Raw genomic sequence first — 24802 nt, 5'->3', positions numbered from 1 at the left:
AATCCGTTCAAAAACATTCAATGTGTATCGGTATATCTGAAAAATACAAATGGTGGCAAACTGTATCGAACACGTTAAGTTTGGGGAAATTTTTGGAAAATGAGTATAAACTAAAAAACTATACAAAATACTGTTAGGAACTCACTCAATATATGTTATCATGACGTAGGCTGGCATATAATCGGTGGTTTTAAACTTTTGGCTCGATACAGGTGACGACATTTAAAAGTCCCTTTTAGTGATTACCTGGTTTGAGGATATTTGTACAACTAAACGGAAAATAAGCTTAAAAAAATCCAGTATTATTTTACTTTAACGAAATATTTTATTGTAGATTTTGGTGTACTAAAAACGAATCTGCAAACCGTTTCCGTTGCAAAAAGAAAGTTTTCATGATATTCATGAAATTACTTTTTCGAAAAGTGGGTTATCACTTTTCAATCTAAATTTAACTTAGAATGAGCACCCATTTTCTGGCCACCTGAGAGAGGGGCATTTTTCTGTGTGTTTCTTGGCTAAAAAGCTTTTTGTTTGATTTCTTTTGCATTGTAATAACCCCTGAACTCTGGGACTATTGTCCATTTCACAGCCGTAGCCTTTGTTTACGCTATGCGTGAGCATAAACGAAAGCTGTTTAGCCAATAAACATGGGAAAAAATCCCCCCCTCTCTCAGGTGGCTAGAAAGTGGGTGCTTATTTTAAGTTAAATTTACATGGAAAAGTGATCGCCCACTTTTCGAAAAAGTAATTTCTTCATATCATAAAAACCATTTTTTTTGCAACGGAAACGGTTTGCAGATTCGTTTTTAGCACACCGAAGTCTACAAAAAAAGATTTGTTATATACGAACGTGAGACACACGGCCCTTAATGAAAAATTATATCAAAAATCCGTATTCAGCATACTCAAAAACTTATAAATGTCGTCATTTAAAGGAAAATTTGTGGAGGTGGACCTAATCTAAAAAAATACCAAATTATTAAACATTTCGGTACTCATGCAGAGAGTGATCCGTGCTGAAATAATAATGTTATTATTTTAAAAGCCATTCTTAACATGGGGAGGGGAGGGTGTTTTGTACCTATTCTGTACTTTAACCTTACAATTGAATAAAAAACATATCATAAATCTTTAATTAAACGTGAGTATCATAAAAATTAATACAAATAATACTTATCTCAATAAGTGAAAGGCTAATTTCTACCGGAAATGAAATGGGGGCAATCTCGCAGTTACGAAAATATTTTCATTTATAATTTGATATTTTTATAATTCGCAATGTTAAATTATTTTAATAACATGCAAACATTCTTTGACTTTAGTAAACAGAAAATGAAATCTACTTCGTTTGGTCAATTCGTGGCTGTGAAATGAATCGAACCGGAAGTTCAGTTTTATCAACAAAACAGATTCGCACTAACGAAAATATGTTTATTTTATTTAATATTTTAATAATTCGCGTGGTAAATTTAGTTTAATAACATAAAAACATCCCTCGACTCTAAAGATGGGTTGTCTAAAAATTTCAAATAAATTGGTAACATAGAAATATGATTTTATTCACTTATAAAAAACCAAGAATTACATTTTTATATATATATATATTTTTATATATATATATTTGTATGTATATATATATTTGTATTGCTTCCAGCTGTAACCGCCACCTATACTCGCAAGAGTGAAGGGGAGGCAGTTTAGTAAGCCCTGCCCACTGGTGGTTAGAGCGTCTCACTGGTCAAGACTCGCATGCCACCTCCTCGTGGTACATCACGGTTTAACTGGGTACCTTGCGGCCCCAGGCTAAGTGTATGTGGGATCTCGGAGTAGTCTGGAGCCCCAGAGGTGTTGAGTGCATGGCCCTCCGGCGTGAGGACACGCCCTGGCTTACACCAATCCAGACCCCAGCTATGTGGTCAAATAGCAAAATGTCATCTCGGCAGCAGGAGTTGGCAGTCATGGTATGAGCGCAGCTGATATATTTTTCAACCACCGGTCTCCCATGGCGGATCACTGAGCGGATGAATCAAGAACGATCAACGGTCAGGGATCAACACCCAGTTAGCGGGTACTGCGGGGCAACCTACCACTGCTCCAGCTGTCGCACTCCTGTGCTCCGCTGGGGTCCGCAATGTTGGGTCCAGAGGTGGATGTTCTGTTCTGGGCATGCACTCATCCACTACTTCCCTGCCCCGGCGCTTGACGTTTCAGGCAACTACTATGGATATGTCAAGAATAAATTCTCAGCGACTGGCAATTCGGGAGCCCCCTGCAGTCGGGGGTGCTGTCGTTGCTCGGCAGGGCCCGCGTTCTAGGCAGGCGCGCCCCGGTCGACATCCTGCTACTGCCTCCCCACTACACCTGGCCTGCTGGAATGTCCGCTCCCTTGGGGTGACTTCCTCTCTTGACAGTTTTCATCCTCGGAAGTCTGCTGTTATCGACCTGGAATTACTCCGGTTGGGGGTGGATGTCTCAGCACTAGGCGAGACATGGCTCACTGGAAATGGCTCCATACGTGAAGCTAACTTCACATTTTACTGGACTGGCTACCCTGACTTGGAGAGACCAAAACATGGAGTGGGTTTTGCCATCTGCAACAAGCTGCTCAGCTTTGTCGAAACTCCCGTCGCCATCTCTCCCAGATTAATGTCACTACAGCTACACACCACCTCTGGTCCAGTGTCCCTATTGTCTGCCTACGCCCCAACCCTCACCTCGCCGGATGACCAGAAAGATGCTTTCTATCTCCAGCTGAGTGAGACCCTCTCCAAAATCGACCGCGGTCACCGCATAATCATCCTGGGTGATCTCAACGCTCGAGTAGGCAGTAACACCAATGCCTGGCCTGATGTCCTGGGTCCTCACGGAGTGGGCTCTATGAATGAAAATGGACAGCGTCTTCTGGAACTCTGTGCTACACACAGGCTGTGCATCCCATCAACCTTCTTTAAGGGCTCACCGTGGTCGAAGATGACATGGCAACACCCACGCTCTAAGCGCTGGCACCAGCTGGACCATGTGATCACTCAAAAGAAGCACCTCCAGGATATCATCCACTGCAGGACAATGCACTCTGCGGACTGTGATACAGACCACTCACTTGTGCGCTGTAAGCTTAAACTAAAGCCAAAGAAAATCCACCTGTCTTGCTCAAAACCACTTTCAACGCTCAATGTTCTTGCTACTAAGTCCAAGGAGAAATGCCAACATTTTCAAGCTTCAATACAATCCACCTTTGGCCAGTCTGCACCCCCTCAGGATGCTGCCTCTGCCTGGCTGCGGATTCGTGACACTGTTGGAGTTTGCGCACTCTCCAGTTTTGGTAGACGTACAGTAAAGCAGCCGGACTGGTTCAGACACCACGCGGACACACTCCATCAAGCACTAGCAGAAAAGCGAGCGGCAAGACTGGCTGTGATGCAGGACCCCTCTCCTCAAGCTACTAGCCTCTGGAAGCAGAGCCGCTCAAAAGTGCAGCGCCTAACTCGAGAGGCTAAACACAACTATTGGAGTGACATCTCCAAGCGTGCTGAAGACTGCTCTGCCACCGGCAACACCGGTGGCATGTACCAAGCTCTGAAAGAGGCTCTAGGTCCTCCTGTGAAGAAATCATCTCCTTTGCGATCTCTGACCGGAGAACTACTCACCAATCCTGATGATCAGCTTGACCGTTGGGTGGAGCACTACAGCTCACTGTATGCTCAACCTGTAGCAGCTAGTGAGGCTGCTATAATAGCTGCTGTTCCCCAACTACCAGTCCTCCATGAGCTAGATTACGACATCACCATCGATGAAGTACACAAGACCATCAAGCTACTGAGGAACAACAAAGCCCCCGGCGTGGATGGGCTACCTTCAGAAATCTTCAGATGCGGTGGTGACTCACTAACTGAGGAACTCCATCATCTCTTCTCAATCTGCTGGAATGAAGGTACTATTCCCGATGAACTTCGTAACGCCAACATAGTTACCCTGTATAAGAACAAAGGGTTTCGCTGCGACTGCAACAACTACCGTGGCATATCTCTACTTTCCCAGCCTGGAAAGATCTATGCCCGCTTAGTCCTGCCACGTCTCCAGATTATTGCCAACAGAATTCTTCCTGAGAGTCAATGTGGCTTTCGACCTGGCCGCTCTACCACTGACATGATCTTTTCTGTTCGTCAGATCCAGGAGAAATGCATTGAGCAAGGCCGTCCTCTCTATGCAGTTTTCGTTGACTTGACGAAGGCCTTTGATTATGTTAGCAGATCAGGGCTATTTCTAGTCCTCCGTCTACTGGGCTGCCCTCCCAAACTCCTGAAAACCATACAAGAATTTCACGATCAGATGAAGGCTACAGTACAGTTTGAGGGCTCTCGTTCTAAAGAGTTCCCCATCTCTTGTGGTGTCAAGCAAGGCTGCGTGTTAGCTCCTACTCTGTTCGGAATATATTTCTCAGCTGTTCTGCGCCGAGCCTTCCCAAACCCAACTGGAGTGCTCCTTCACACTCGCAGTACTGGAGGCCTATTCAACCTGGCCAGGCTACGCTCAAAAACTATGGTTAACCGCGTACAGATCCGTGAACTCCTGTACGCTGATGATGCTGCCTTCATCGCCAACTCGGAGGTTGAGCTTCAGGCAATGTGCTCCTCCTTTGCTTCTGCCTGCGAGGAGTTTGGTCTCAAAATCAGCCTAGGCAAGACGGTGGTCTTTGCCCAGCCTGCTGGGCTTTCACCCATAATAACCGTAAACAATCATGTACTGTCAAACGTCACCAAGTTCACTTACTTGGGTTCTACAGTTGATAACACCAACAGTCTTGATTGTGAACTGGACTCCCGCATTGGAAAGGCATCAACAACTTTCGGCAGGCTTAGTGAGAGAGTCTGGAAGAACAAGTCCCTCTCGCTACACCTAAAGATCAAGGTTTACGAGGCCTGCATCCTCAGCACTCTCCTGTATGGCAGTGAGACTTGGTGCACCTACCGCCGACACGAACACCGTCTGAACGCCTTCCACTTCCGATGCCTGCGCACAATTTTTGGATTCACATGGAAGGATCATGTACCAAACACAGCTATCCTCTCCACGACCAAGAGTACTGACATGTACACAGTGCTGCGCATCCGTCGCTTACGTTGGGCTGGCCACACCTGCCGCATGGACGACAGCCGGCTACCAAAAGCACTTCTCTTTGGAGAGATAGCTGATGCCCCTCGCTGTGCTGGCAGGCCACGCCTCCGCTACAAGGATGTCCTGAAACGTGACCTCCAGGTCTTCGGCATCCCTCACAACACTTGGGAAACCTCTGCCGGCAACCGAGCAAAGTGGCAAGCTGCTATAAGATCTGGTGCCAAAAGATCCTGCCAGCAATACACAGACTTCCTGAACTGTAGAAGACTGAAGCGCCTTGCCAATCGTCGTCCTCGACGTTAAGGGCCTATGATGATATATATATATATATAAAAATTTGTGTATATATACAAATATATATATGCATATACATTTGTGTATATATACAAATATATATACATATATGTATATATATATATATTTGTATATATATATATTTGTATATATATATATATATTTGTATATATATTTGTATGTACATATATATTTGTATATATATATATATATTTGTATATATATATATTTGTATATATATTTGTATGTACATATATATTTGTATATATATATATATTTATATATATATATATTTATATATATATATTTATATATATATATATTTATGTATATATATATTTGTATATATATATATTTATATATGTATATATTTATATATATATATATATTTGTATATATATATATTTGTATATATATATATATATTTGTATATATATATATATTTGTATATATATATTTGTATATATATATATATTTGTATATATATATATTTGTATATATATATATATTTGTATATATATATTTGTATATATATATATTTGTATATATATATATATTTGTATATATATATTTGTATATATATATATATTTGTATATATATATTTGTATATATATATATTTGTGTATATATATATTTGTGTATATATATATTTGTATATATATATATATTTGTATATATATATATATTTGTATATATATATATTTGTATATATATATATATTTCTATATATATTTGTATATATATTTGTATACATATATATTTGTACATATAAATATATATATTTGGACACACACACATATATATATTTGTACACACACACACACACACACACACATATATATATATATATATATATTTGGACACACATATATATATTTGTACATATATATATATATATATATATATATATATTGACATATATATGTAATTCTTGGTTCGTTCAAAGTCCATAAAACCATATTTGTACATTACAAATTTAATTGAAATTTTCAGAAGATTTATGTGTAAAGTCAAGGAATGTTTGCATGTCATTAAAATAAATTAAATCGTTAAGATCGCAAATTATAAAAATAAAACAAACATATTTTTCGTAACTGCGAGACTGTCCACCATATTTCAGTTTCGGTAGAAATGCCCCTTTCACGTGCACCCCAGGTTGACGACTTTCGAATTACAACATTTAACTATCTAGTTAATAGATGGGTAAAAAAAAAATTCCCTATTTTTTAAATTATATATATATATATATATATATATATATATATATATATATATTGTACTTTAACCTTACAATTGAATAAAAAAACATATCATAAAACTTTAATTAAACTTGGAAATACGATTTTACAGCGCGGATTGGTAAGTGCACTAGCAGCATTTGTTTATCTTAATTTTTTATTTTTAAAAGCCTACCTAAAATAAATTTGCTAATTCTTAATTTCTTATGTTATTGGAAAAAAGAAGGTAAATATGAAGAATTACTCCACCCTCGAAAATTCCTTTACAATTACCACTTTTAAAGGTTTTCGGAGTCGCTGAAAACGAAAATAACGTTTATAATTAAGGCAAACGAGTAGTTTCCAAGATATGAAGAAATGTTAGTTTAAAAAAGTGGAGGATCACTTTTCCATAATAATTTAACGTAAAATGATCACCCACTTTGTGGCCACGATTTTTTTTGGGGGGGGACTTTCTTTCTACCCTTTGAAAATCCTTGAAAATTACCTGTTTAAATTGCAAAATTCAAAAGAAATCAAACAAAAAACTTTTTAGCCAAGAAACACACAGAAAAAAATTTTTTTAAATAGCATCCATTTTTTTCTATCGAATTCATTTGCTGTTTTTATTGAAAACTATTTTCTCCCGGATTTTTGATATAATTTTCCATAAAGGGCCGTGCGTCTCACATATAACAAAAAAAATTTTTTAATATTTCGGTGTGCTAAAAACGAATCTGTAAACCGTTTTCGTCGCAAAAAATTAGTTTTTATGATATGAAGAAATTACTTTTTCGAAAAGTGGGCGATCACTTTTCCATGTAAATTTAACTTAAAATAAGCATCCACTTTCTAGCCACCTGAGAGAGGGGGGGATTTTTTCCCATGTTTATTGGCTAAACAGCTTTCGTTTATGCTCGCGCGTAGCATAAACGAAGGCTACGGCTGTGAAATGGACAATAGTCCCAGAGTGCAAGGGTTATTACCATGCAAAAGAAATCAAACAAAAAACTTTTTACCCAAGAAACACATAGAAAAATGCCCCTCTCTCAGGTGGTCAGAAAGTGGGTGCTCATTCTAAGTTAAGTTTAGATTGAAAAGTGATCACCCACTTTTCGAAAAAGTAATTTCTTCATATCATGAAAACTTTCTTTTTGCGACGGAAACGGTTTGCAGATTCGTTTTTAGTACACGTAAATCTACAATAAAATATTTCGTTATATACGAACATGAGACGGGCCTTAAAGTAAAATAATACCAGATTTTTGGAGCAGATTTGCCGTTTAGTTGTACAAATATCCTCAAACCAGGTAATCACTAAGAGGGACATTTAAAAGTCGTCATCTGTATCGAGCAAAAGTTAAAAACCACTAATTATATGTCAGCCTACGTCACAGTAACATCTATTGAGTGAGTTCCTAACAATATTTTGTATAGTATTTTTAGTTTAAACTTATTTTCCAAAAATTTCCCCAAACTTAACGTGTTCGATACAGTCTGCCGCCATTTGTATTTTTCAAATATACCGATAAACACTGCATATTTTTGAACCGATTAAACATTATACATTGCATAAAAACACTACAATGTTATCCAGTAAGGTAGAACCTTTACTTTTCTTGCCTTTGGTACAATTTATTTGTTATATATTTATTTTTTGACAACTTCTTTGTATCTGTGTTTAGTAATACAAACCCTTTTCATTTAATGTAACGTTTAGTCGGCTCGAAAAACAGTGTTTATCGGTGTATTTGAAAGATACAAATGGTGGCAGACACTGTTGATTATGTTAAGTTAGAGAAAGTGAGTTAAAACTAAAAAACTATACAAAACTCACCGATTATGTCAGCCTATGTCATGGTAACATATATTCGGTGGGGTTTTGATGCTGTATTTTATAGTTTTTAGTTTTCAACTTACTTTTCCAAACTTAACGTATTCAATGGAGTCTGCAACCATTTCTGTTTTTCGAGCCGATTAAACATTTTACATTACATAAAAACACTAAACAATTATCCAGTTAGGTAGAAACGTAACTTACCTTACCTTTGCTTTCATTTATTTGTTTTTAGACAACTTTTTCGCATCTGCGTATAGTAACCCCCCCCCATCACTCAAATATCAATTACTAACTCACATTTTTGTATACAGAAAACAACAACAACAAAAAAAAACATTTAGCGTTTCAACATTTTTGCTATCTTCAGCTTTATCCACTGATTGTTGGTCGAGCCCAAGCCATGATTGACGGTAATCCCGAGGATCAGGATCCAATTCTGCAAGAGTACCATTTTTTTTTCATTTTCGCCTTTTTTATTTTACTTTTTGGAGTGGATTGTTGTACTAAGAATATAAGGAACATGCATTTTCTCTTTTTATTAGAATTTTCCATTACACCAAATTGAGCCACAGCAACGCGTGACAGGGTAGCTATATATATATATATATATATATATATATATATATATATTTGTAATATATATATATATATATATATTTGTAATATATATATATATATATATTTGTATATATATATATATTTGTATATATATATATATTTGGACATATATATATGTGTGTATGTATATATATATGTGTGTATATATATATATTTGTATATATATATTTGTATATATATATATTTGTATATATATATATTTGTATATTTATATTTGTATATATATATATTTGTATATTTATATATATATATATATATTTGTATATATATAGAGATATTTGTGTATATATAGAGATATTTATATATATATATATATATATATATATATATATATATATATATATATATATATATATATATATATATATATATATAGGACATACACTAAATCTTCATCAGAAAAATTGAAAAATAAAAATATTTAAGACAAAAATTTCTGTTAATTTTTACAATGTTGGCATAAATGAAATCCTGGGTAAATATAAACACACACAACCTAACGCCTATTTGCAGTAATAATGTAGATCAACGTTTTGTGTCTCCTGTTTTCTTACAGGTAGTTTAAGTGTAGACACTCTATCGGATGAACAGATGAGTCACATCAATAAATACGTGAACACTTTGTTGGATGCAATCAGTGATAGGCAACCAGAAGATGAAGAAGCCCTCGATGAGGACGTGAATGCTTTGCAGAAAAGTGACGGACTTTCTCTAACTGATGCGGAACAATTGAGCCGGGTGGAAGCTTTGATGGGTGAGTTACAGATTCTTTGGATCAAGAATGGATTTCATATCTGATATACTTTTTTTTTCAGATTAAACCTTGCTTTTGAAGAATATAGGTGTTTTAAGATAAATTTCCTATTATATAAAGTGATAATCATTCTATAGAAATGCTTTTAAAGCATCAATTTATATTTGTGCATTTTAAAAACACTTTCCTGCTTTGACAGGGTACAAAATCGTCTTTGAAATTTAGTTGCCGGGAACCTTTTCGTCTGTATGCCTTCTTTTTCTCACAGTAAAACCTGGTCCCCCTCCACCAAAAGGGGGCACTCTTGCAGTACCCATATAATAGTAATTGTCTCAGTATGAACGGTTTCCCCTACACTTACAAAGGACTAAATACAGAATGGATACTACCTGGCCTGAAGGCCAGGCGTTTGTGTTTGAATAGTTTCGCTTGATTTAAATGAAAAAGACAAATAAACACTGGAGACGACGGCACGGTGGGAATTTTGTTTTATAGTAGGTGCTCGATTCAGCTGAAATCTATGGTTTCTTTGTGTAAAACCCCCATAACTAATATGCGCCTGGTTGTAACAACTGCCAACAACTTCCCTCACTCTCTATCCGTATCTCAAACTAAATGTAAATTCCATGAGTAGAGATTATGTTTTATTGAGCCATCCTTTTTGGTAATCTAGCCCTACCCATGTTCCACAATGACTGCTTTTGCTGTCTCATCATTTACCTAACACTTATCCTAAATTTACCTCTGGCCTTGATAAGTGTTGACTTCCCAAGTAAAAGAAAAGAAAAAGACAGATTTGATACTCTAACTTAACAGCTAAATCTGACCCCCAAGATCGCCATGGGCATGGAATATGTGTCTACATTAAAGATGGCTTCCCGTGTGGCAGGGATATCTCTAGAGAAGATCCTAATTTACCCTATATGTGCTTCCGGGTTGCACTTGCTAACACCACTGCATTTATATTTGCACTCTATCGGCCACATAACAGCGGAGTTACTATCTTTAAGAGTATATCTGAGAAAATAGACCACATATTGTCTGCACATCTATTGGCTAACATCCACATCTGTGGTGACTTCAACGTCCATAACGTGGAATGGCTGACCCATTCAAATAAGACAGACGACGAGGGGAGGTTTTGTCATGATTTTGCCATTGCTTATGACCTCACTCAGATTGTTCGTGAACCCACCCGTGTGCCAGATACTACTGGTCAATATGCAAGCCTCCTAGACCTTTTTCTCTCAACTTCCCCTGAGCTATGTTCATGTTCCGTTCATTTTCCTCTAAGATCCTCCGACCACTCCGTCGTATCAGTTAAGATAAAAATGAAATATAATAAGTCCCCAGAAGTACCCCTCCACCGTACTGTATACCGATACTCTATGGCTGACTGGCACAGCTTCCGTACATTCATATCTGATCTACCTCTGCATTCCATGTTTAAAAAGGATGTGTCCTCTATAATATCAGATCTGACCGAATGGTTAATTGTAGGCATAGACCGATTCATACCATCTAAAAAATTCCAACAAAAACCTAACAGCCAGCTATGGTTCTCCCCAGAATGTGCTGCTGCTATCGCGCACAGAAATGACTTTTTCCATAACTACCAGCATAATAGATGCACTGAGACTAAAGCTGCTTTCAGGAACGCCAGCAACCACTGTAAAAGAGTAATAAAAAATGCAAGAGAGCTATATGCCCAGTCTGTTAAATCCAAAGTAGCTGATCAGCGTCTTGGTTCCCACCAGTTTTGGCAAATAACAAATAGGATCCTGAACAGAAGTGTGTGTTCTATCCCAACCATTATCAATGGACCAGAGATCATCTCGTCAGCATCAGACAAGGCCAAACTATTTGCCAAAAACTTTGCAGCTAATTCTACCCTATGCGACGAAGGCCATTAACTCCCCATATTTCCTCTTATAACACAGAACACGCTAGGTAACATACGAATATCTGTGCATGAGGTCGCCAAACTAATCAAGAACCTTGATTGCAGTAAAGTAACTGGCCCTGACGGCATCCCAATTATAGTGTTAAAAAAGCTTCAACCAGAACTTGCTCCCATACTTACGAAACTGTTTAAGCGTTGCCTTAAGGAGAAGTGCTTTCCGACTCCCTGGAAGATCTCATCAGTTTGCCCTGTATTTAAGAATTCAGGTGATAAGTCATCTTCCTTTCAGTACAGACCAATAAGTCTCCTGTGTGTTATGAGTAAGTTGCTGGAATCCATATTAGATAGAGAAATAGTAAACCACCTCAGCAGAAACAATCTTCTTAGTGACACACAATATGGTTTCCATTCTGCAAGATCTACCGCAGATGTGCTAATGGTTATATCTCACAGGATTAGTGAATCTCTTGACAAAGGCTTCCTTTCTAGGGCAATTGCTCTTGACATATCAAAGGCCTTCGACAAGGTATGGCATAAGGGTCTACTTCACAAGATTTCCAGCTACGGTATAACTGGAAATGTTTTCTCAATCATTAAATCATTTCTCTCCGATAGGCTCATAAGAGTAGTGGTCGATGGACAAAAATCAGAGGCCTGCAGTATTAATGCTGGAGTCCCTGAAGGGTCAATCCTGGGCCCAACTCTCTTCCTGATCTACATCAATGACCTCCCTAAACACATACTTAAATCATTCGTTGACATCTATGCTGATGACACGACCATCTACGGCAACGCATCAAAGGCTGTAAATGACAAAGTTCTCTCTCCTCTGATCTTGAGCGCGTGGTTCAGTGGGGGAAGTCGTGGCTGGTTACCTTTAATGCATCTAAAACCAAACTACTATCTTTACATCATCAACGCTCTGATCCCCATCTGGCATCAATTGAAATGGATGGCTCTCTTCTAGGAGAAGCGCCGTGTTTTGACAAGCTTCTTGGTTTGTCCTTTACTCCTGATCTGAAATGGAACATGTACATCAAGTCTGTTGCCAACGTCGCTGGAAGATGGTGGGATCCTTCTACCGCTCCAGAAGATATCTCACTACTGATGCAATTCTATATCTATATAAAAGCCAAGTACGTCCAAGGATGGAATACTGCTGCCATATCTGGGCAGGAGCTGCTAAAAACAGCCTATCCTGCCTTGACAGAGCACAAAATAGACTTCGTGGCTTAGTGGGGTATGCCCTTTTCTCTACCCTGCAACCTCTCTCCCACAGAAGAGACGTTGCGAGCCTATCCTTGTTTTATCGTTATTTCTATTGCAGGTGCTCGTCTGAACTTCAATCTCTGGTCCCCCCTCACCAATCTTTCACGAAAAACACCCGTCTAGCTGAATCCACTGTGAAAAATTTCCCCCACTCTTTATCTGTGCCTAAATCAAAAGGTAGATTCCATGAACAAAGCTTCTTTCTTAGAACTGCACGCCTGTGGAACTCTGTTCCGTCTGCCTACTTCCCACCTGACTACAACTTGGATGTCTTCAAGTCCAACATTAACAAATTCCTAATGAACCGCCCCCTTAAGTAAAACACTTCATCAAATCTCCACACTAACGTACTGTACTTGCAATAACCCTTATCCCTGAGTGGCTTCCGGGCCTTGATAAGTGGTGACCACCGTGTAAAAAAAAATTTTTTTTTAAATTAGATTATTTGAATAATTCATACTACGTTTCTTATCTTGGATAGTTTTCTCTAACGTACAAAGGATTGAACTGTCAATCTCTTGAAGTTAAAGACTCGATGCTCAAAACAAGTGATACTAAAAATACTATTAATAATTATTTCAGACTTCTACCCAGTCATAACTGCTAGGACAAGAAAATTATGTCTCCATAGATTAAATAACAGGTTTCATTAAAAATTTCGTACTGATTCCAGAGTTTAACATAAAGATTGCTGTGTGTGACAGAAGGCCGAAACGTTATGAGAATAAGATCCTAGAGTAGAACAATAGTTCAAATAATCCTAATTATCAATCCTAATCTCAAACAGTCTGAAACATAACTCAATATTGATGGCATTTCAATCATATTTGGGTTTTTTGCTGCTAAAAGAACAACATATTCTAAAAGAACAACATATTCTGGTCAAAAAACAATAAATATAATGTGCGATTATTATCAATAAGGTTATTTGTTCAAATCAAACGATACTGAGGGAAAACCTCTTCATAATTCTTTTAGCTACAAATTTATCAAACGTCAAAACATGATTCTCATTATGTTTAGACTGAGAAAAATCTCCCACTTGTTTTCTAGACTCGTCGATACCTGATTTTTGGCTCGCTTTCATGACAATTTTCGTGCTTTTTTTCATGGTCGAAGTTAGTGTGAAAGTCTTTTTCAAAAAGGTTAAGATGACTATGAAGCTGTGTCACGTCAAGCCCACATAGCCAACAACTAATCATGCAAATTTTAGATTTCTTTCACGTGATCCAATGTCCTCATGTTCAAAATAACCCTTTCAAATTATGTCAACTATACAGACAATTTAAAGAGAACAAGAGTTATATCATCAAATCAAATTGTTGATATTGATAATCAGAATCGATTTCTTCTTCATCATTATCAAATTTCCAATATTTCATATAATTGTTTCTATGATGACTGCAGTGCTATAGCATATTTCAATATGTACCTTGATTAAAGAAGTATTTATGGTCATGTGCTCCTTGATCCTTACATAGAGATTTTGGGCTGCATGCTTGCAGTGTTGGAACCACTGAAAATCCTGAACGTGACCTAATAAATCACATGCGAATTGCATGCACAATATTTCATACTTTGTAAGTGGATGTAATATGCTTCTTATTTTTTTCATTTTAAATGCATTTCTTATAAACTCCATACATAAATGTTGCAATGGTATGAGCATAGTACTTTTCATTCTCCTAAAGTAGTTGCCACACGCAGGTTTACATTTCATGTACCTTACTATTTAATCTATAATTAGAAAATAGGTGAGAGACAAATTCATAACCTTCTCAAAAATATTAGTGTATTAACTGTTGCTGTAGTCAAAGTTAAAATTAAAGATGATAATATCAAGCCAACAGTCTTCCATATGTGTGTGTATGTTTGAAGCTACAGTCTTCTTTAAAATTATGGAGGACCAATGAAAAATCGAAATTATCATACAAACTTATATATTTATAGGTTAAGAATAGTATAGTGTACATTAATAAATCTATTTTAACAGCAATCAATATTTGGCATGCCTTCCTGTTGCCTTTGTAAAAGTTTTTATTTGCTTTTGCATATTATTGGCTAAATTATTGTATGGCTTTTTACGTGCTTTGCATCCTTTTAATCTCGCTTCTAATAACCTTATTCGTACTGTTCGAGCTTATATTTTTTGTTTCCATCCTCCCTAAGTTCTGCAGCAAGAAGGAGTGCTCTTTTCTAAGATCATTTTTGCAGTTTATGACCTTGTCCTTTCTATTTTTGAAAGACTTTGTATTCTTGTACCTTTAATCGTTGTTTGAACTCCTTTCCTGGAGCATTCCATTTTCCTAGCAATCTCGAACCAAGAATATCATTCATCAGATAAAGCAACAATTTGCGCCCTTTTAATCTCTGAAAATTTCTTTCTTTGGAAGCATTTTTGATTAAATACTTTAATTACTTACAACACTAGCAGGAATTAAATATTATCTGAAAAATAAGAAACAACTTTTAGTATGACAATTAGTAATTTTGAATATTGGAATGAATTTAGTATGAAACTCAGTTAAAACTCTTGAAATAGGCTTTAAACTACAATCTACTGTTAAATATCTCAACTCTATATTTTACAGTTCTTAACCCTTAAATACGTAGGTTTAAACTATTATCTAAGTTTTTCATAATTGCTTCATAATTTTGAGCATAGCTGTATGTGTAATCATGTATATGTTTATGTGTGCGAAGTTTTGTATGTAAATAAGCATTTGCAGGATGTGCATTTGTGTTAAGGTGAGTGTATATATGAGTATGTATGTGTACATGTGTGTGCGCTTACGATTAGGTCGAGTCTGTTCAAAATCTTTAAGCAAATAAGAAGCCGACGCAAAGGTTGGTAAGGCTTTCCTTTTTGTGATCGTCTACCCTGAGGATAAAAATAATCTCGGCCCCTGTCATCTGGAGACGTCCTGAATTCACATTACATTTAGAGTTTTTTCTCTTCACTGCTTATGCAGACGTTGCTCTTCTTGAACAGATGCGGATATCTTTGACTTCCGTTTTGTCAATGTGTGTTAACCTATGACTTGCGGCAATATATAAAATGATAGGACTATGATGTGCACACCTTGAAGTTGAAGAAATATAACAGCGCCATTATAATTGCTTTGCCATACTCTCGGTTGGATATAATTCGCTGCAGGAATAAAAATAATGGCCTATCTTATTATCCGCTCATTTTTCCCTTCTATTTTTCACGATGTAAAGAAGGGCGTTGCCTTTCTAATTCTGTTGTAGATTCTCCAGAAAATTGCAGCAATCCAATAGGAAGTGGCATTTGAAAACAGTAAAAAAAATAAATTACGGAAGAATATTTACATTATTTGTTGAAACGATGACTACAATTTCTAAACTTACATCATTAAAATCTTTCTCTAGAGTTTGCAAATTCTTAATAATGCATTCATACAAGTGTGTGTATTTTGCATTTGAAATTTTGCAGTTTTACACAATTTTTATGTCAGGAAAAACTGAAATTGGAAGAATATTTATTCATTGACATCTAACATCTATTGTGAATATTTCACAAAGAGCTGCTAACCATTCTTTGCTCTATTAAAAAGTAAATTATAATAAATATAGCATATATTACCCACCATTATGCAGAGCAGATATGTTCCATATTTCATAATGATCAGTTAATTAGCTTATAGATGAATCTTGTACAAACAAATATGTAAACATATACACATATCTAATTTTTTGGTATATACCAGAAGAATAACCGTCCCAGAATAGGTAAAATTAATTTCAGAATGGAGAAGTTTGCCCCAATTTTTATGTCGCCTTTTGAAGATCAGAGTCAATATATAATGATACTGAAGCTTATGTCTAATTTGCATTAAAACCATTCATTTATATTCTAGAACTTGTCTCTAATGTAAGGATTTTTGTGGAGAAATTGAAATTCAGGAAATCTTGCTTCATAATATTAATAATTTTTAATAATTATGGATCAAGTTCAATGCAAATCTGAAATATTTGAATTTTGCTTCATTGGTGTTAAATACTTTAATGGACCAAATTCAATGCAAATCGGAAATATTTCAATCTTGGTTCATTTGTGTTTAATAACTATGGATCAAATTTAATGCAAATCTGAAATATTTGAATCTTCAAATAGGAAATTGTGCACATATTATGTCCTTTAAAATCCCCTTAAAATGCCCCACAGAGACTGAAATTTAGGAATATTTAGTAATTGATGAATAATACCTCTTACCAAAATCAGAGATATTCAAAATTTCAGAAAGGGTTTTCACCTCCTCTTTGCTTCATTTGTATAAAAATAAATAAAACTAAATATGACCCACTTTATCTCCCCCTATACGTCTATTGCTTTGTACAAAAATTCATACTGATCGGTTAATTAGTTTAGGGGCAATTCTCCACAATCAAATGTATAAACATATACACACGTATGATAATGTTCTTTATCAGTTTCCAGTATATTAGTAATACAGGATGAACAGTTTGTATTTAGAAACTCGAATTAGTCAGCACATTCCATCTAAAATCCGGCATGGAAGGGCAGGATTCTTGTTTTACCTTTCCTCTTTGACCTTGGACACTGCTATTGGTGGTGCAGAAACCAATAAAATAATCTTTCAATTTTTCTATATAACGCATTACTAAAATAATTTTAAATTTTGGAAATTTCTCTGTTGCCATTCATAAACTTTATTTGTGACCAGAAAAGAAGTTCTTTAAATGGTAAAATTTCCTTCGACATTTTTTTAGTTTCATTTTGTACCTTTTTGAATCATTTGTAAATGGATATTAATAAATTTATTTTAATTCACTGTAATTAATTCGCCGCCAAATCTTTGTCAAATTCACTGCTCTTTTATTTAATCACTGTAATATTTTTCTATAAAGAACTTAGGAGTTTCTTCTGATGAGATGTTAGTGTAAAAGCCCTTAGAGAATATGTCGTCTGTTTGTTTTAAATATATAAAGTTCATATAAATATTAGTATCAATATTTGTAAGACAAACCCAATCATTAAACATAACAATGGAATATTCCTTTTTTTTAATCTTTCCATCTAAAGACTTTTCATTCAAGCATTTTAGTTTTTCAATCTATGTCTTAAATAACAAAATTTATGGCTCCCTATAAAATTATTTTGCTAAAAACATTTTATTTGATGCTATGGATTTAAAAAAAAAACTTAACTTTTGTATTCCTTGTTGAATAATATATTTGTCGTAAATTTATAGAATTTAATTCAAAATTTTCATTTATATATATATATATATATATATATATATATATATATATATATATATATATATATATATATATATATAATGCTATAATGCGTGTATATGCACGTGTAACAGACAGAGAGACTATAATAATTTGCTTCTAGTACTGTATGTAATATACAAATTATATCATTTGACAGTCTTGGCAATGCAAAATAAATTGTCAATCAAAATAATGTTAATCAATTTAATTAATTTAATTTCAATTTTGTTATTAATATTTTTTAATTCCAATATTTGGAAATTAATCTTTTCAGTGTGAATAAAAAAATTCTTTCTTTTAATTTTAAAATTAAATTTGAAATAAAAATGAATGTTATAAAATTGTTGAATTATGAAACCATTTTGAAATCCTTTACTGTTGTTGGTAAGCAAAAATTCTACAGAATTTTTTAAAGTTTCTCAGCTTTCAACATATATCAACATAATTTTTCAAATAATATTTGTTGATTGCTTTGAAGTATTGATGAGTTTACTTATAATACTAGATCTAAGCATAGGATTATGAAACTGACGTGATAATTTATAAAACGCACTTTTGTTCCTAATTACTAAAGAAAGATTTTAAAATTTTGTCAGTAATAATAATTTTGATTTCGTTTATCAACGTCTCCCTGAAATGGATGGAATTCATTTCCAGAGGATTTCCCTCAATACTGGCTACAAATCAGGAGCTTCAAAGATCAAAGCTTTTCCTAAGGATGTTGGTGGTACCTACAATCGCAGAGGTCTGAAGGCTGCCTAAAACATTGGGGATTCATAGTTTTTTCAATTGTCCTACCAGATAACTTGATACTACTCCTAGCGTACCTACTATGATTGGGATTATTTGTGTTTTAACCTCGTGTATACGCCTTATCTCTAAGGCCAATGGAGCATAATTGCTCCACTTCTCGTTCTCGTTCTCTCTCATATTCCTGTCCCAAAATACTGAGAAGTCTACAATCTGCCAGCTTTTGTGACCTTGTCAATGACGACCAAATCCGGACGATTCTGTTCCAATTGCTTGGTCGTTATGACACTTTTGTCCCACCATACCTCTACATTTCCATCCTCACTTGTTCTCACTTCATCAGGCACCTCCTCAAACAACTTTCCAATACACTTCACCCCAGCCTTCTTACAGACCTCCCAATATATCCGGAGTCCCATGCGATCGTGCCTTTTGTAGTACTCTCTCTAGGCTAATCCACTACACCCTGCTGCAAGGTGTGCAATTGAGTCTAAGGTATTAACACAAATCCGGCATTCTGCAGCAACTTCTTCTCCTCGAACCACTTTTTTGAACAATCGTTTTCCTAATGCCTACTCTTGCGCTGCACAAACAAAAGCTTCAGTATTCTTAGCCAGATATCCAGCTCTAAGCCATTGCCATGATCTTTCATCAGCCACTTCTGCTATATCCTAGAAGAACCTTCCATGCATTTTCTTCCTAGCCAGTTCCTCTGCCCTTTCTCTATCCATACGTTTCACATAATCAGCCTTGATCTCACATACCTCCACTTCATTGGCCACAACCTTAAGCATCCACTCCTCACTTCTAACCACATGGTCCTTCAATGGCATCTCCTCAGTTCTAACACAATCTTCTACACTTTTCAATCCTCTCCCATCGTCTTTCATCTTTTGATACAGCCTCGCTATGCAACTTCGAATGTGAAATATACCAAACATTGCTAAAACTTTTCTTGTTTTGATATCCATGGCATACAAATCCTTGTCAGACCATTCTAAAATTCTTGCACTGTATCTCAAAACACTGACTGCTCATGCATTCACTGCTTTCCTCCATACAGTTCCGATTTTGCAATTAGTTTCACTCTTTTAAGATACTCCTTCCTGACTTTCTCCTTCATTTCTCTGTTCATGATGCCTACACCCTCCAACACTCCCAAATACTTATACTCTGTATCTTCTATTTCTTTCATAATTTGTCCATTTGGCAGCACTATTCCATTCGAATGAACCTTTACTCCTCTTTTCATCACCAGCACCGCACATTTACTAATCCCAAACTCCATCCCGATGCCTTCCAGGTATGTCTCTACAAGCTCTACCAGTCTTTCCATTTCCTTTTCATTTCTACCGAATATCTTCAAATCATCCATAACCAGTAGATGGTTGAGGCGTCTTCCACCAGATCCAAAGTTATACCCCAGTTTCTCTCTCTTCAAGAGGATGCTCAGTGGCATCATTATCATTACAAAAAGAAGTGGAGATAACGAATCTCCTTAGAATATTCCACGTTTAATGCCAACCTGTCACATCTCCTCTCTGTTTGCTGTCAGCAGCGTTTTCCATTGAGCCATACTTGTCTCCAAAAGCCCTACCACATTCTCAGCAACCTTCATCATCAATAGTGTTTCACGGATCCATGAATGAAGAACCATGTCGTAAGCCTTTCTGTTATCAATCCATGCTGCACTCAGATTCCTCTTCTCCCTCTTTGCATCCTGCATTACTGCCTTATCAATCATTAGTTGGTCTTTGATACCTCTCGAGCTTTTCCAACACCCTTTCTGTTAATCAGGGAAAACACCATTACTCACAAGATGTCCATAAATTTTTTCCACAAAGATTCCAGTTAACAGTTTCCACATTAGTGGTAGACATATAATTGGTCTATAATTGCTACCATCTGTTCCTTTGTAGGATCTTTCCAAATTATTGTCGTCCTTCCCTTAACAAGCCAATCAGGGACATCTGCCGACTCAACAACCCTTTGCAGAGGGCAGCAGCTATAGGTGAATAAAAGCATTGGAACTATTTGAACGAGACGCCCATCACTTCATCTGGACGAGGTGCCTTCCAGTTTGTCGTCCTTCGTATGCCAGCCTTTACGGCATGAATGGTTATCTCAACGTTCTTCATCTGCTGCATTCCTGATAGCCTTTCTCTGACCTCTCCCAACTAGCTAGCCTTCTTATTATATCGCCTTTTGACAGACCAAATCCCACTCCAGAAATTTCTGGCATCTTTTGCATTTTGAGTATTATTAGTTTTGTTATTTCTCGCCTGTTTACTACTATTTTATTCTTTATACAGCTGAGACTGATTGTTACGAAAAATGTTGTTCTGCCGGAACGCAACACTTTTTCCAACAAAGTTCCTCTGCCAGTATGGCCTTCTATCCTTCATTTCTTTCTTTTTTCTTCTGTATTAAGCCAAGACGATTCGCAATAACATATGACGCTGCATATAGAAGCCTGTTAAGTTCCGTAATCGATATGTTCTTTCTGATGATAATGTGAATTACTCCTTAAACTATTTTTACCTCACTTTTTACCTTACGCCTATCACTACTCTTCATGTTTGGAACATCTATGATCTCGTCTGCAAGAAGAACCTCTCTTAACTTCTGAAGTACTTCTTTTTCTATGGAAGTCAAAGCTCGAACTTCATCAGCACTTCTCCATATTTCTGCTCCTTCCACTGGTTCAATTGTCCCAGAGTCATCGATCTAATCTGCTTTAGATCCTTTAAACTCCTTCTTTTCATTTCCCATAACGATAGGATTCCACTCTCTCAGTGCTTTCATCAGAGCTAGTTTCATCAATTTTACTTTCGTCATTCATTTAATTCCTAACCATCCGTTCAATCTCTTCCCTTACAATCACAGAAAGCAGGTTATTTTTAATTTGTTTTAACTGGGATACCAAACTCGCGACACTCCTAACTCTCGATTCCCACTATCCCTTCACTTTTCGGATATATCCACCAGATTTGGTACTTCCACTTCTTACAAAGCATTCCAACAGTACTCTTCTTTCCTCATCAGTCCATGGTTTTTTGACATTACCTGTTCCAACTCCCTTCGTGTCTTGGGACCCTCTCTGGCAATTCTCACTTCCCCTATATGCAGCCACATCCTCAGAATTTCGAACAGTTATATGATGACGACAGGACCCACCCTGTTGACCAGTGGGACACCTGCCGGACGTGAGACCATCGCAAGATGTTCTAGCCTCATTCACGTCATTATTTTCAATATTCTGATTTTGACATTCTTCCATAAATGGGGTTAGTGGATTTTAGGTTACACCACCACCGATAGTTTTATCGAGAGATTATCTCTAGGAGGGTTCCCCACCAAGGTTAAAGATCCCCTCCCCGATCTTACTCCTCCACCACCACAACTATTATCACTAGCACTACCACCAACAACAACAGAAATAAAATCTACAATGATAATAGTAACACTAATATCGGTGGTAGTAGTAACAACAACAATAGCAATGACAGCAAAAACAACACCAATAACAATAACAGTAAAATAATAATAAAAACATACTACTACTACTACTACTGTAACTACTAATGCTAATACTAAGAATGATAATAATAATAATAATAATAATGATAATAATAATAATAATAATAGCAATAATAGTAACAACCAATAATATTAAATGATTGAAAATGATATTTTCCCTCTCTTTCCTCTTTTCCCCCTTTTTTTTATAATAACTTATTAATTAATTAATAATTTTTTTGTTAATTTATAATTAACATATTTATGAGTAAATAAAATAAGCAGATCCATCACATGCGAAAAACTTGTCCGGAGAATTATTATTTAAACCTTAAATTCATGGTTAAACGAGGAATTGTTTTGCACATGTTGGGATGTTTCATGTTTCTGTTTTTCTGTACATTTTTCCTCGTCATCAACAACATCATCGGCAGATTAAAAAAACAATAGCAGACGAAAAAAGTAAGCATTTCTAACTGAAATTATTATTAAAACCTAAAATTTACGGTTAAACGAGGAATGGTTTTGCACATGTTCGGTAGGTGTGTCAGAATTTTGGGAATTTTTACACCCTTTATACAAAACTGCGAATAAAATATAAAAAACTCGTAATTTCCCTTTTTAAAGTGGGTTGTTCATTTTCTTTATGGAATATACTACCTAAATAAACTATTAAATTTTTTTTTTAAATATTATTTTTTTATTTAAAAAAAAATGTTTACAAAGTTCATACGCGCGCTCATGCAGCCATTTTTTCTATGTAATGAAATGAATTGAATTTTACGAGTTAAATTTTTTTCAATTTAAAAATCTATAAAAATTTTTCTATTGATTCAATTTTTACGATATTTGCAGATTTAATGTAAAAATTTATCCTTTTTCAAATAAACCGAATATAATCTTCTAGACAAACGTTTTTTATTAATTCACCCTCTATATTGAAATGTCTATTAAAATGAAAATAATTAATTTTCTCACCTAAGGTTTATATATCACAAATTGAAGATGAAAGATCAATAAATAAAATAATCTAATTTAAAACAACAAAAAAAAAAAGAATAGTTATGTGCAAATTTACCTGTAAAGTCAAAAGTTTAAAACCTTTCTAAAAAAAAAAGCACGTTCACTTTTTTTTTTAAGTGGAAACTCATATGTTAAGTTTAGTGTGTTGAACAAAGATGGCGGCGTAGTTCAGATCAGTAACCAAGATGGCGGCCAAGAATCAAATGCGGTCCATGGCGTAGTTAACCTGTTAAGTGTTGAGATATTGCGTTGAACAAAGATGGCGGCGTAGTTCAGATCAGTAACCGAGATGGCGGCCAAGAATCAAATGCGGTCCGTGGCGTAGTTAACGGCGAACTGATTGAATCCAAAATTCAAGAATTTTTATAATAATTTTTAAACGTTTTCATTGGTTGTTTAGCACAGCCGCTGGTTATAAAAATGATTGGCGAATCCATTCGTCTCATACCCCATTAAAAGGTCATTTTGATGGGATGTCTTCTAGCGGCTTCGGCTGCATGGAGACAGGGTAGTACAAGTCAAGGATTCGTCACTTGACACTCAGCCCAACAGGTGAGGGGCCGGGAACCGATCCAGCACCTGTTGGACTGAGGTACACCGCCTGGGTAATACCTAGGAGGTCCACCCTCCCAGGCCATGCCACCGGGCTTTCCGGTGGGGCAAGTTTATTGCTTGCTGCCTGAGGCGCCCTGACCGGGGAATGCCGATGGGGTTACTCAGGCAATTTTTAAAATTGCAGGAGTGCCCCTTCTTTAGGGGAGCCTGCGGGGTTCCCACTTTCCGGCGTTGTGCCACATAATGCTGATGTGGGCAGCATTTAAATATTTACCCCCATCAGGAGTCAAAAACATTTTACACGCCCCCTTTGTTGATATAATTGAAAAATCCTTTCGGATTCAATTTTGGTTTCACTTGAGAAAAGGAAATAAAAATAAATAAATAAATAAAAATAAATGAACATAGAAAAATAAACCAATAAAATAATTGTTTTTTTTTTGTTTGTTTGCTTTTTGTTTTTTTCTTCTGGTTTTGGGGGAATTTGTCTTTATTCTAATTGGTCAAAAAGAATTATAATTTATTGGTATAATGTGTGCAAAGAGAAGCCATTTTTTGATACATATAAAAATAAACACTTTTCAAATATATATAAACATACAAATAGAATACTTTTCAAATACATATAAACATATGCACAAAAATTCACAAATATACATTTTTTTTTTGTTTTGTT

General features: G+C 35.8%; 1 protein-coding gene across 4 annotated transcripts in view; it reads left to right on the top strand.

Moving 5' to 3' along the window:
• The window catches only part of LOC145291330 (receptor-type tyrosine-protein phosphatase N2-like), a 1723320-nt gene that overhangs the window by 681787 nt on the left and 1016731 nt on the right, over positions 1-24802 (top strand). For 2 of the 4 annotated variants that reach the window (XM_080137086.1, XM_080137084.1), the window contains exon 5: positions 9642-9839. The exons of 1 other annotated variant lie outside the window; for it this stretch is intronic. In XM_080137086.1, coding sequence (XP_079993212.1) covers positions 9642-9839 — 198 coding nt within the window. The remainder of the gene's footprint in view (positions 1-9641; positions 9840-24802) is intronic. One more of the 4 variants, XM_080137085.1, reaches the window with a different exon arrangement.

The sequence above is a fragment of the Euprymna scolopes genome, chromosome 12 (genome assembly GCF_053919585.1).
Source record: "Euprymna scolopes isolate OS-2025 chromosome 12, ASM5391958v1, whole genome shotgun sequence".
Taxonomy (NCBI): domain Eukaryota; kingdom Metazoa; phylum Mollusca; class Cephalopoda; order Sepiida; family Sepiolidae; genus Euprymna; species Euprymna scolopes.
Note: the sequence above shows the minus strand (reverse complement) of the source record. Positions and strands in the feature narration are given on the sequence as shown.